This window comes from Theropithecus gelada, chromosome 20, assembly GCF_003255815.1.
Source record: "Theropithecus gelada isolate Dixy chromosome 20, Tgel_1.0, whole genome shotgun sequence".
Lineage (NCBI taxonomy): Eukaryota > Metazoa > Chordata > Mammalia > Primates > Cercopithecidae > Theropithecus > Theropithecus gelada.
The window spans coordinates 52,137,410-52,150,713 of NC_037688.1; the positions used below are offsets into that span (position 1 = coordinate 52,137,410).

Consider the following 13,304-nt stretch of genomic DNA (forward strand, 5'->3'; position numbering starts at 1 on the left):
ACTTGAGGGTTGAGTTACCATGACATGGAATGGGGGAGGTGACCTTTGAACCAGAGGCCTCAAAAACATCCTTGTTTATTCAGAACGCAGGAACCTGGCCAGGGGGTCGGATGAGAATTGGACTAACAGGCCACGGTGCAGGCAGACAGGGACCCTCCCAGGCATGACGGCGGGGCTGCGGGTTCCCTCAGTGCCAGTGCTGGCCCAGTTCTGGAGTCCGCTGCCTGGTGGGGGGAGTGGCAGTGGACAGTGGGGATGTTGGGAGGGGAGGGGACAGAGCTGGGTCTCACTGCACCTGGGCCTCTGAGCACCATCCCCAAAGACCCAGCACAGGCAGCGCCTCCCGTCCAGGCCTCAGAGGTCAGGCCGTGTCATCCTCTCCAGCCCCACACCATGTCCAGGATGAGGTGGAAGCAGCCGGGGTGGTGGCTGTGCTCTGCAGCGTGGCCTGGCGTCCCCCTCAGAGGAGAGGACGGTCGGCCACTTGTCCCGTCCGCGATGCGTCCTGCCCCCTCACAGGCAGTGTGGGGTCTTCAACTAGGGCTTTTGCCCCCACAGGCATACAGGGCAGAGGGTGTGTGGGGGATGATGCGGTGTGGGACTGAGAGTGACCCGCGCCCTCTACCATTGTAGTGCCCTGGCCGGGGCCACGCCCTCACCTGTGGCCGCCGAGTGCCCCGAGACCCAGGGCCGCCTCTGAGCGTTGCCTCCCTGGAGCGCGTCCTGGGTCCGTGTGTTCCCGTGTTCCTTCCGTTGGGGAGCTGAGGCATGAGCCGCCTCCCCCCTCCTACGCGCAGTTTACACAGCTGTTCCGGAGAGTTCCATGGGGCCCTGTGGCCACTGCTGCCTGGAGAGGTGCACGTGAGCAGTGACCGCAGAGCCCGGCCACCCAGCCAGCACCCACGGGAGCCATCAGCCTCCACCAGGGCACTGGGGACAGGGAGACACACCTGGGGCTGCCAGGGTGGGAGGGGCAGGGGGTGAGCTCAGGTCTGGAGCCTCTGAGGCGCCTGCTCACAGGGGGCTGTCCGGCCCCACCCCACCCACTCCGCCCAAAGGGCTCCTTGCCCTGTGGTGGCTGCACCTCAGGCCCCCTCAAGACAGAGGCCCAGAGGCCCTGTCAGCCCCGTGCACAGGCCGGCTATCCTGAGGCTGTCCCGGAGGGAGCTGGGCACACGGGCCCCGAGCTGTGTGTGGTTGTGATGAAACAACACAGATAATGCAAAGTTCACGCTTTTGAATTGAACTCGGGGACGTTCAGTGTTCACAGTGACGCAGCCACCCCTCCACCTGGTCCAGAACTTCCCTTACCCCCGATACCCCCCGCCGGGCCTCCCCCAGCCGCCGGGCTGCTGGGAGCGTCATCTCTGGATTCCCGGGCCCGGACGTTCCGTGCAGCTGGCCTCCGACGATGTGCGGCCTCGTGTCCAGCCTCCCTCCCTGAGCGTCAGGACCCTGGGTCTGTCCCTTCCGGGGCACGTGCTGAAATCCAATTGCTTTGCAAGGCCGGATGCACTTGTGTGTGTCAGGCACAGGGCTCTAGGTCACTGCTGTCATAGACGCTGAGACCTCAGCAGATTCTCTACCTCCCACCATGTTCTCCATGTTCTTCCGCCCTCATCTTCTCTCCATGACACTGAAGAGAGACCTGGGTTCATGCCCACCAGAGTGCCCACCTGGGAACACAACACATTTCCTCGGCAGAGGGTCCCTGTGAGCGCAGGCATGTCGTCCGCGGAGGGTCCCTGTGAGCGCAGGCATGTCGTCTGCGGAGGGTTCCTGTGAGCGCAGGCGTGTCGTCCGTGGAAGGTCCCTGCGAGCAGGCGTGTCGTCCGCGGAGGGTCCCTGCAAGCAGGCGTGTCATCCGCGGAGGGTCCCCGTGAGCGCCGGCGTGTCGTCCGCGGAGGGTCCCTGCGAGCAGGCGTGTCGTCCGCGGAGGGTCCCCGTGAGCGCCGGCGTGTCCTCAGCAGGGGGTCCTCACAAGCGCACCTGTTCTCTGTGGCAGCTGACAGGCGGGAGGCCCCAGAGGCATCCAGAGACCCCAACCCCCGCTCTTCTTGGGGCCACGCGCCATTGGCCTCAGAACCCCTGCTGCTCCATCTCTTGGCCCCAGGATTCCATCACCTCAAGCTCCTCTTCCTGTGCCGGCCGTGGGGACCCCTCTGGCCCCGCCCCTGCTCCCAGCCACCGGCTGGCCATCTGTGGGCTGCACGGCCGTGTGAGGACTCTGCCGGCCGGGGGCGAGCACAGATGGGCTCTGAGCAGATTGATTTCCCTCTGAGGAGATGGCTCAGTGACGCTAGCAGAAAAACAAGGAAGACTAGGTCCCCCAGGAGCACTCAGGCCGTGCACTCTACACGGAACTGCGTTTTCATAACAAACCAGCCGACCAGATGGAGGGCGAGAGATGCACCAGAGCAGCTGAACGCTGCGCGGCGGGGTCGCCTCCGCACAGAGCAGGCCCGAGCCCCCGAGCCCTGAAGCCTTCTTAGAAATGGGATTTCACACCCAGATCTGTGCTCCATGGAGCCCTAGTTGCCCGAGTCTAGAGTTCCTCACTGAGCTCCCATCAGGATGACCCAGGGGGGCTTTGGAAATAGGCTCAGGGGAGCCCACCCTGACAAACGCAGGCAGGGGCTCAGGACTGGGCGCCGCTCGAAGCTCCTGATGGCTGTGGCGTGGCTGAGCCCCGGAACGGGCCCTGGCTCAGGCTGGGCCCAGGTCGCTTTGGTCCCATCTGCCAGTCAGGCTGGGCCCAGGTCGCTTTGGTCCCATCTGCCAGTCAGGCTGACCACAGGGAAGGGCCGGAAAGGCTGGAGCTTCTCCCACCAGGAATGGATGGCAGGACATTCCAGTGTCACCTGGGGCGCCCCCTCCAGAGCATCCCAAAGAGTGGGTCCAAAGGCCAGACCTCAGTGCCCAGCCCTGCACCCTCCCTGTCACGGGAGCTCAGGGGCTCCCAGCCGCCCTGCCCCGCCCCAGACCAGCCCTGGTCACACTCAGGACAGGGGGCATGGGGGTCTGGCCCACCAGGGAAGCTGCTGGCAGAGGTGGCTAACCCCAGCCACGGCAAGGCGGGGCTGGTTTTAGCACAGGGGGTTAGTAACATTGTAGATAGTGGAGAATAAGAAAGTGTTCATTTGGGGCTCAGAACAGGAAAGGTATTTTTCCAAATTAACCCAGGGAGAACCATGAATGCACAGTTCATAAAACGCTGTCATCGTCTATAAAACTGATGCGGCTGCCCCTGCGAGACCCTTAGTAGACATTGGGGTCCATGCCCTCAGCCCTCCTCCTGAGTTATGGGGACAAAGGCTGGGCTTTAGTGCATCAAATCTGGCCGACAGAGCCGTCTGAGGGAGCCACGCCCGGGTCCTGCCCGCCCAGGGTCCACCGGCTCAGCCGCAGACCATTACCCATGCGGGGTGACCGGCCACGCAAGCCGCCGCCATCTCCCTGACGCCTCCGCGGCAACGGCCAGGGTGAGGTTTGGCACCTGTGACATCACCTGATGGAGCTGCAGGGACAGCGGCTCAATCTCCAGTTTCGTCACCTAACGATCACTGGCCTGCAGGGGTGTCCAGAAGCAGGTCCCTCCGAGTCCCTCCTGCCGCGGCTTTGCCCACTGGTGCTGCTGAACCGTTCCCCAGAGCCCTCCCGGCCGTGCTGCCCGGCCAGCCCTGCATGCAGCCCCTCCCCTCTCCTGCTGTCCATCTCTGGGGCACAGGGGCCTGGGCCTGTGTCTCGCTTCCTTGCACTTCGTATTTTGGACTGGGAGCGTTACTGGTGGCCCCCCATGGCCCCCTGTTGTCCGTGGCACCTGTCGGCTGAGGGGCGTCCCCGGCACCCACTCTCCAAGCACAGCCTCCTCTGTTTGGACACGCCAACCCTCCCCGGGCGTGACCCCGGCAGGCACCCTTTGCAGGTGAGGAGTTCCAGGAGGGCACAGCGTCTGGTCCAGCCCCAGACCTTGCGCATCACTAAAGCAAGGGACAGAACCTGCACAGAAATGTGCAGTCATGGGAGGAACATTCTGGAAGCATCTGTCAGAAGGCACCTCGGAGGCGTCTGCTGTCCCCTCCATGAAGGCACAGCTGGGTTTCAGTTGTGATGCCAGGGCTGGGGGATGGCAAGGGCAAAGCTGGGTGCAGGGCCCCCCTGCTCCAAGAAGGGAGGATCCACCCCCCAGGGGCCCTGCTCGAGGCTCAGCTGCAGCGTCTCCACAGGCCATCCTCATCGTCAGCGGGAACCTCAGCTTCCTGAACTGGCTGACCATGGTGCCCAGCCTGGCCTGCTTCGATGACGCCACCCTGGGGTTCTTGTTCCCCTCCGGGCCAGGCAGCCTGAAGGACCGAGTCCTGCAGATGCAGAGGGAAATCGGAGGTGCCCGGCCCAAGCCCAGATTCGGTAGGTGGCTCAGCCGGGGGGCCCTGCCCCAGTGCCCACGGGCATGAGAAAGCTGGGTGGTGCCAGCCCTACAGCCTGCCCCTGTGGGTTGGGGGTGCCAGGGTAGGAGGTGAGTCAGTGTTGTCCACTGTGTAGCATGCCGGGAACAAGGTGCCTGACGTCAGCTGCTGCTCCATCCCCGGGACCCTGGACAGCTGACCCTTAGTGAGCACCAGCTGGAGTCTCCCCCGGACAGGCCAGGGGGCGGCTGGGAGCCCCACCTGGAAGATCTCACTCCCCTGCCAGGCTCTGTGGTGCGGCGTGCAGCCAACGTCTCACTGGGCATCCTGCTGGCCTGGCTTAGCGTGCCCGTGGTCCTCAACTTGCTGAGCTCCATACAGGTCATGAACACCCATTTCAACTCTCTTCACATTGTGAACACTTACGGGGCCTTCGGAAGGTACGGGCCTGGGGTCCCCGTCTCCCGGAGCTGGGTACGGAGCTGGGTATGTGAGGAGACTCAGCCCTGAGCAGCCACATTCAGGCGGGGTTGGAGTGTGGGCCCCCATGACTCCAAGTGTCCCCTGCCCCACCCCAGCATGACCCAGGCACAGGTCATGCTGTCCCCATTACCGGGCCTGGACATGCAGGCCTCCTCTGTCTTGGTCCCAAGAGGCAAAGGGGCAGGGCCCGAGGTCACCAGGCAGGTGGGCTGTGGCCCTGGAATGCCTACTGGGGGCGTAAGGAAGAGGCGACCAGGCCCTGACCCCCTGGGTGGGAATGCTGGGCAGTGCTGCCAGAACACAGGTGCTCTCCCTGCCCTGGGCCAGCCCCTGGCCTCTTCCCCTCATGTCCACCCCGAGCGGCCGAGGGGCATGCGGCACATGCCGGCTGTGGCCGGGTCTTTAGGGGCAGGGAATGTGCTCTCAAATGAGCCCCTGGGGCCAGTCCCCGAGACTCCCCAGCCCCACCCAGCCTCGCAGTAGCCCCTGACCAGGAGGCAGGTGGGGGTGTAGGCCCTCCACCTGGGCCAGGATGGTCAGTTGGGGAACCCCCATGCACCCCACTCAGCCCAGCCGGTGTGTGATGTGGGCCTGGCCTGCCTCGGTCTCCCGGCAGCATCACCAAGGAGCGGACGGAGGTGATCCTGCAGGGCACGGCCAGCCCCAACGCCAGCGCCCCCGACGCCGTGTGGGAGGACTACGAGTTCAAGTGCAAGCCAGGCGACCCCAGCAGACGACCCTGCCTCATCTCCCCGTACCACTACCGCCTGGACTGGCTTATGTGGTTCGCCACCTTCCAGGTGGGGGACAATCCCCGGCGGGCACGGACCCGCCTGTACCCCGCCCTCTTCTGCCCTCAGAGGACAGGTTCCTAGAGCACCCACCGAAGGGGCTGGGGGGGAGGGAGGCTGGGGGGATGGGATCCTGCCTGAGCTGAGAACTGAGCCCACACGACATCCAGGCCCAGCCCCAGCGTCCCCCAGGATCCGCCAGGTAGGGTCTCATGCCAGGAATCCCAGCCTGGGTGCCATAGCGAGACCCTGAATACAGAATTAGCAGCAGGTGAGGGCAGCGCCTGTGGTTTCAGCTACGTGGGAGGAAGAAGGATCGATTGAGCCCATTCGCTGCAGCCTCAAATCATGACGCCATTGCACTCGAGCCTGGGAACAGAGCCAGACCCTGTCTCAGAAAACAGGAAGGTTCGGTTCCCGGTCAGGGAACTGTTGGCCGGGCGCGGTGGCTCAAGCCTGTAATCCCAGCACTTTGGGAGGCCGAGACGGGCGGATCATGAGGTCAGGAGATCGAGACCATCCTGGCTAACCCGGTGAAACCCCGTCTCTACTAAAAATACAAAAAAATAAGCCGGGTGAGGTGGCGGGCGCCTGTAGTCCCAGCTGCTCGGGAGGCTGAGGCAGGAGAATGGCGCGAACCCGTGAGGCGGAGCTCGCAGTGAGCAGAGATCTGGCCACTGCACTCCAGCCTGGGCGACAGAGCGAGACTCCATCTCAAAAAAAAAAAAAAAGCAGGAAGGAAGGAATCCTCAGGGCTGGGGTAGCAGAGGCACTCACGGACAGAGCTGCTGTTTCTGTCCTCCTGGTCCCATCTCAGCCACCAGAAAACTGAGCCTTAGGGAGGCAGGGCCCAGACAGAGGGAGCTGGGGCAGACAGGCTCCGAGGTGCCCAGGCAGGGGAGTGAGGCCAGCGGCCAGCCTGGGAATGAGTGGTCAGGGCTACAAGGAGCATGCAAAGCAGGCGGCCCCCAGCCAAAGAACTGGGGTGCGACCACCCAGGGAACCCACCTCCAGGAAAGCCTCAGGACCACATGCTGCTGGACAGACAGAGAGGCTGGCGCGGGAGGGAGTGGAGGGCACGGCCGAGCATCTGGAGGGGCTGTGCCTGGACAGCGCGTGGCGCAGCCATCTCCAGCCCGACCTCTCCTCCCAGACCTACGAGCACAATGACTGGATCCTCCATCTGGCTGGCAAGCTCCTGGCCAGCGACGCTGAGGCCCTGTCCCTGCTGGCACACAACCCCTTCGCAAGCAGGCCCCCGCCCAGGTAAGACGCCCTCCGCTGTTCAGGGGCCTCCCCCAAATCCAGGTGTCTGCTGGGGTCCCACCCACCTGTACCCACACCCCACCTGTTTACAGGAAGTGCCCCTTCCCTCCTGCAGAGGCAGAAGGTGGGGCCTGCTGGGAACAAAAAGGGCCCCCCCCATCAGCCTTGGCATCAAGGCTGGTCCCACCCCTGCCTCATAGCCCACCTCAAACCAAACCTGCCATGGTGAGAGGAGCCAGGACAGCTACTCTGGACGCCACGGCCAAGGTCCCTGGCCAGGCAGGGCGCCGCGGTTCACACCTTTGTTGAGGCGTCCTCCAGGTGCCTGCTCTGCTCCTGGCCTGGAGAGGCAAGAAGGACAGGCGGGGCCCTCACTCCAGGAGCCCCAGGGCCCATGGTGAACTGGGCAGGGGACTCCTGTGGGCCCTGCAGCCTGGCCCACCCTAGGCAGGGACTTGGTGACATCCCAAGGAGGGAGCCCTGTGGGGTGAGATTCTCGGGAGCCAGAGGTGGCAGCCATCGGGGGAGGTCAGCCTCCTCCCCACACCGGAGCTGGCTTTCCAGACTCCACCAGGGGAGCTGGGGTACAGGGGAGACGCCAAGGACCCTGAGCACTGTGACCAGAAGACAAGGTTTTGGGGAGAGCTAGGGCCTCCCAAAGAGGAGCAGGAGGCAGGGATGGGGCCCCACTGGGGTACGGGAGGGGATCTGAGGACAGTGTGGGGTGGGGTCCAGGGTGGGGCAGAGCATGGGGGATTGGAGACGCCCACATGGCCAGACCTTGGGTGGCGACTCTCACAAGCATTTGCATCCCCTGCCCCACATGGTTGGGACTCAGCAGCCCCCTGGAGGTTGTAGGAACAGAGTCTGGACTGCCTACCCCTCCCCTGCACCATCAGCCGCCAATTCTGACGGAAAACATAGCTCTGGATTTTCCCTCCAGGAACACTTGGGAGCCGGGACAGCTGCACCCTCTGGAGTTGCTCACAGCTGTCTGGAGGCCCCAGCAGAGGAGCTGGAGGGTAGGGGTGAGAGGGGGCGCTGAGGTCCAGAGAGGCAGTGAAGCAGCTGGGCCCTGAGTCTGGCAGCCCAGGCAGGGTGCTCCTGGCCAAGCGATGCTTCCAGGGCTGCTTCCCCAGCACTGGTATTACGGGGAGCTGGGGCAGAGGGGCGATGGGGTTCCCTTCTCATGGGGAGTCTCCATCCCAGAGCCTCTGGTGGGGAGGCTGCCCTCCTAGCTGGCGCCCTCAGGCCACCTTCCTGTGAATTAGCGTGAAGCCCCAGGTAACTTGCCTGCCATGTGTCCACCAGCAGCCCTGGGAGCCCGAGACCTTGGAGCCTGGACAGGCAGACGTTCACCTCCTGGCTCACTGGGGACCTGGCCCCAGAACTCGTCCTTCCAGGCTCAGTATGGGTCTTCTCTGTTACTGCCCCCATCTCAGCAGCCTTCAGAGCCCCTCAGCCCCCACCCCAGATCGCGGCCTCCTCGGTGCCTGGGGACCCTGGAGCTGGCCTGGAGGAAGGTCTGCCATTGTCAAGTCGTGAGGGAGGAGCGCACAGTCGGATCGTCTGCTTCTCAGCGAGGAGGTGCTGAAACAAGGAATCATGTCAGAGCAGTTTCAGGTCCATCCATGGGTCCCAAAGTACCTAAAAGGATGGATACTGTGAAAACCAAGTGTGAAACGCAGGAACTATTTTATATGAGCCAGTAATGAGTTAACATTGAGGGAAAACATTCAAAACATCTGAAATATTGAACACTGCCACACAGCACACCTCTCCCCTGTCTCCATGATACACGCGTTTGGCAGCTGGAGCAGGTGGTACCATGACAGGCCATGGCCTAACCGTGGGCCTGCATTTAGTTCGTCGTCGACTTCAAAACTGGAAGATGGAGCAGACACTTATCCCTGTTCCTCCCACCAAGGGCGACCAAGATCGCTGGACGTTATATATAAAACAGGAGGACTGAAGGTGAGGGAAAAGAGCCCACCAGCAGGGCCCTCGGGACGGAGCCACAGCCCCAAAATGGCCGTGTTGCCTGGGCTTTCTTTCTGCCTCATTTTCTAGACTTGGAGGTGAGGAAACTGGAAACCCAGTAATGCCAGCAGACACAGACAAAAAAACACCTCAACAAAAATCTGCTCTCGCGCTAAAGGGCCAGAAAAGAGCAGCCTGGCAAGACAGGAAGTTTACAGAAAATAATCACCGCTCCAGCCAACACCACAGGAAAAACCACGGCCCCACCCACACCGGCACGGCATGGAGGAGGGAGCCTGGACTCCTCCAAACGGCTGTAAGGGGTAACCACCCCTCGCTGGGGTGCTGCCAGAGGAGGCCACATAGGAAGCTAAGATTTTCATCTAAGTGGGTAGGAAGGACCCTCCCCCCGCCGCTTCTGTGGTGGTGTCAGTGGAGACCACAGGAGGAGCCTGGCCTCCCCCAACCCCTGGCAGTACTGAGGGGTTCCTCCTCTGTGGAGTGGTATTACATACTGACTAGCAGAAAGTCAGGACCTTCACCACCACCCAGCGGTGACTAGGCCACCCCCGCCACAGTGTCATGGAGGCCTAGGGCGGGGCCACGACTGCCATCCTACCCGAAGCAACAAGGAATGCCCGCAATGTATCCACCGGAGTTCTACCCCAGCCTGGCTGTAGCAAGGCAATACCCCCTTCTCTACCAGCATGACGTCAGAAGAAGTCATCTAAAGCAGGAGGTTGAAATAAGATCCAAAATCTCCTAATCCACAAAATGTTTGGTTTTCAGTGGGAAAATCACTTGTCGTAGCAGGAACCAGGAAGACATTGAACTGGTGACAAAGGGCAGTCGACAGTTGGTAGCACCAACATAAGAGAGGTGTTAGAATGACTTCACAGAGGTGTGAATGCAGCCATCGAAAAGGCATTCAGTGAGCAATTATGAACACAACTGGTAAAAACACAGCCTCAGCAAAGAAATAGAAGATTTTTTAACGAACCAAATGAAAAGTTTAGAAGTGAAAAAATAACTGATATAAAACACTAAACATCTGAATGGAAAGGACAGAGGAAAGAATCAATAAACTTAAACATAGAAAGTACTCAATGGGAACAAGAGAGAGGACATAGAAGGGAAAAAACAGCAAGAGCCTCAGGGATCTGTGGGACTGAGACTGTAACAAAAGATGCAGAATTCATGTCATCAAAGTCCTAGGAGGAAGAGAGAGCGAGCTTTAGGGCCGAAAATGTACTTGGAGAAATAAGAACTGAAAACTTCCCAATTTTGGCAAAAGGCGCAAACCTACAGAATCAATAAATTGAGTGAACCCTAAATAGGAAAAACCCAAAGAAATTCAAATCTAAACACATCAAAGTCAAATTTCTAAAAACTAAAGATAATAAGACATTGCCAGCCTGGCCAACATGGTGAAACCTCATTCTACAAAAATAAAAAATTTGAGTATGGTGGTATACGCCTGTAATCCCAGCTACTCAGGAGGCTGAGGCAGAAGAATTGCTTGAACCTGGGAGGAGGAGGTTGCAGTGAGCAGAGATCACACTACTGCCCTCCAGCCTGGGCAACAGAGCAAGACTCTGTCTCAAAAAAAAGGAAAAGAAGAAACATAGGTAAACACAATAGACCTTCCTTCTCTTGAGTTCCCAATCATGTTTGATGGTTAAGCAAAGGCTATAAAACTGTCTGAAGTAGTTCAAAGTTTATGTAGAGGAAGTATTTAAGATAATTATAAATGGATGAGGGCAAATGGACACAGAGGTGAGGTTTCTATACTAAACTTGAAGTGGTAAAATGACATCAGTAGACTATAAGTGATGTGCCAAGAACAGCCAGTAAAAAACAACCCATACTGAGATACATTGGAACACACTATTGACAAATCAAAATGGAATTCTGAAAACACATAACCCATAGGAAAGCAGATTGGGAAAAACAAAGAAATCAAAAACAGAACAGATGACAAGAAGTAAAATGGTGAACTTTATATTAAATGTAAATGGTCTAAATAAACCAATTGAAGGATAAAGATTGGCCAGGTGCAGTGGCTCACTCCTGTAATGTCAGCATTTTAGGAGCTGAGGCAGGTGTATCACTTGAAGTCAGGAGTTCAAAATCAGCCTGGCCAATATGGCAAAACCCTCTCTCTACTAAAAATACAAAAATTAGCCAGGCACGGTGGTGCATGCCTGTAATCCCAGCTACTCGAGAGGCTGAGGCTGCAGTGAGCCAAGATCATGCCACTGCACTCCAGCCTGGGCAACACAACAAGGCCCTATCTCAAAAAAAAAAAAAAAAAAAAAGATAGTAACTTAAATATATGCATAATGAGCTTATGCCCTGATAAATCCAGCATAAGTTGAAAATAAAAGTCAAAATGTGCTTAGTACACCTATCAAACATTAATCGTAGCTTAGCCTAGCCTACTGCCTTAAACGTGCTCAGAACACTTACATTAGACTATAGTGGGCAAAATCATCTAACAGGCCTATTTTATAATAAAGTGTGGAATATCTTATGTAATTTATTGAATACTGTATGAAAGTGAAAACAGGATAGTTGGGCACTCAAAGTGCGGTTTCTACTGAGTGCATATCACTCACATCATTGTAAAGCTGAAAAACTGTCAGTTGAATTCTCATAAGTTAGGGACCAACTGTATAGGCAGGTTGAAAGTAAAAGGACAGAAAAAAATATCATGTGAATAATTAATGAAAATAAAGGATTCATTGTATTAATGTCAAAGTAGACCTCAGTGCAGAAATTATCAGAGACAAAGATGTCCAATGAGAAAAGGCCCAACCCACCAAACAGACGTAGCAATTCTAAGTGTGTGCACTAAGCACAGATCTGCAAAATATGTGAAGAAGAAAAAGAACTGAAAGGAGAGCCAGACAAATCAACAATTATGGTTGGATGCTTCAACACCCTTCTCTCGACAGTTGATAGATTAAGTAGATGGAAATTCAGCAAGAACATAAAAGAGCACCATCATCAACAAACAGGACTTAATGATGTTTATAGAATATGCCACTCATTGAACTGAATAATATGTCACATTTTCTGGGATGTAGTTAAACTAGTGATGAGAAAGAAAGGATCAAATGCATACATTAGAAAAGAGACATGAGAGGTTAGAAAAGAGGGAAGATCTCAAATCAATAATCTTACCTCAGCTAGGTGCCGTGGCACGCACCTGTAGTTCCAGCTACTCAGGAGGCTGAGGTGGGAGGATTGTTGGAACCCAGGATGTTGAAGCCAGCCTCTTGCCATGAGGCAACACAGGAAGACCCCATCTCTTTAAAAAAAAAAAAAAAGAGTAATAATCTAAGCGCAAGATTACATGAATAACTAGGAAAAAATTTAAAGCAAGGAACAGTAAGAAAATAAAAGCAGAAAATGAAATTGAAAACAATATAGAAACTTATTGAAACAAAGAGATGGTTCTTTTAAAAGACCAATAAAATCAGCAACCCTCTAGTAAGAATGACAAAAGGAGAAGATAAGATTGCTAATTTCAAAGGTGAAGAAAAGAGGCCGGGCACAGGGGCTCATGCCTGTAATCACTGCACTTTGGGAGGCCAAGGCGGGTGGATCACCTGAGCTCAGGAGTTCAAGACCATCCTGGCCAACATGGTGAAACCTCATCTCTACTAAAAATACAAAAAATTAGCTGGGCGTGGTGGCGGGCACCTGTAGTCCCAGCTGCTTGGGAGGCTGAAACACGAGAATCGCTTGAGCTGAGACCGCACCACTGCACTCTAGCCTGAACAATACCACGAGACTCTATCTCAAAATGAAAAAGAGACATCACTACAGACCCTGCAATCCTGAAAAGGATAATAAGGGAATACGACAAACATCTCTACATACATAAATTTTACAACTTGGATGAAATAGACCAATTTCTCAAAAAACACAAACTACCACAACTCACTTGGTATGAAATAATTTAAATAGTCCTATAACTAGAAATTGAATTTGTAATTTTAAACTCCAAAAAGAAATATCCAGGCTCAGATGGTTTCACTGGAGAATTCTAAGATTAATTTCCAGGCCGGGCGCGGTGGCTCAAGCCTGTAATCCCAGCACTTTGGGAGGCCGAGACGGGCGGATCACGAGGTCAGGAGATCGAGACCGTCCTGGCTAACACGGTGAAACCCCGTCTCTACTAAAAAATACAAAAAACTAGCCGGGCAAAGTGGCAGGCGCCTGTGGTCCCAGCTACTCGGGAGGCTGAGGCAGGAGAATGGCGTAAACCCGGGAGGCGGGGCTTGCAGTGAGCTGAGATCCGGCCACTGCACTCCAGCCTGGGCGACAGAGCGAGACTCCGTCTAAAAAAAAAAAAAAAAAAAAAAAGATT

At 56.7% G+C, this 13,304-nt stretch overlaps 1 protein-coding gene across 1 annotated transcript in view; it reads left to right on the forward strand.

Moving 5' to 3' along the window:
• The window catches only part of LMF1 (lipase maturation factor 1), a 122,879-nt gene that overhangs the window by 83,261 nt on the left and 26,314 nt on the right, over window positions 1–13,304 (forward strand). Inside the window, exons 7-10 of the mRNA XM_025369753.1 lie at window positions 4,227–4,407; window positions 4,693–4,846; window positions 5,506–5,689; window positions 6,834–6,946. Coding sequence (XP_025225538.1) covers window positions 4,227–4,407; window positions 4,693–4,846; window positions 5,506–5,689; window positions 6,834–6,946 — 632 coding nt within the window. The remainder of the gene's footprint in view (window positions 1–4,226; window positions 4,408–4,692; window positions 4,847–5,505; window positions 5,690–6,833; window positions 6,947–13,304) is intronic.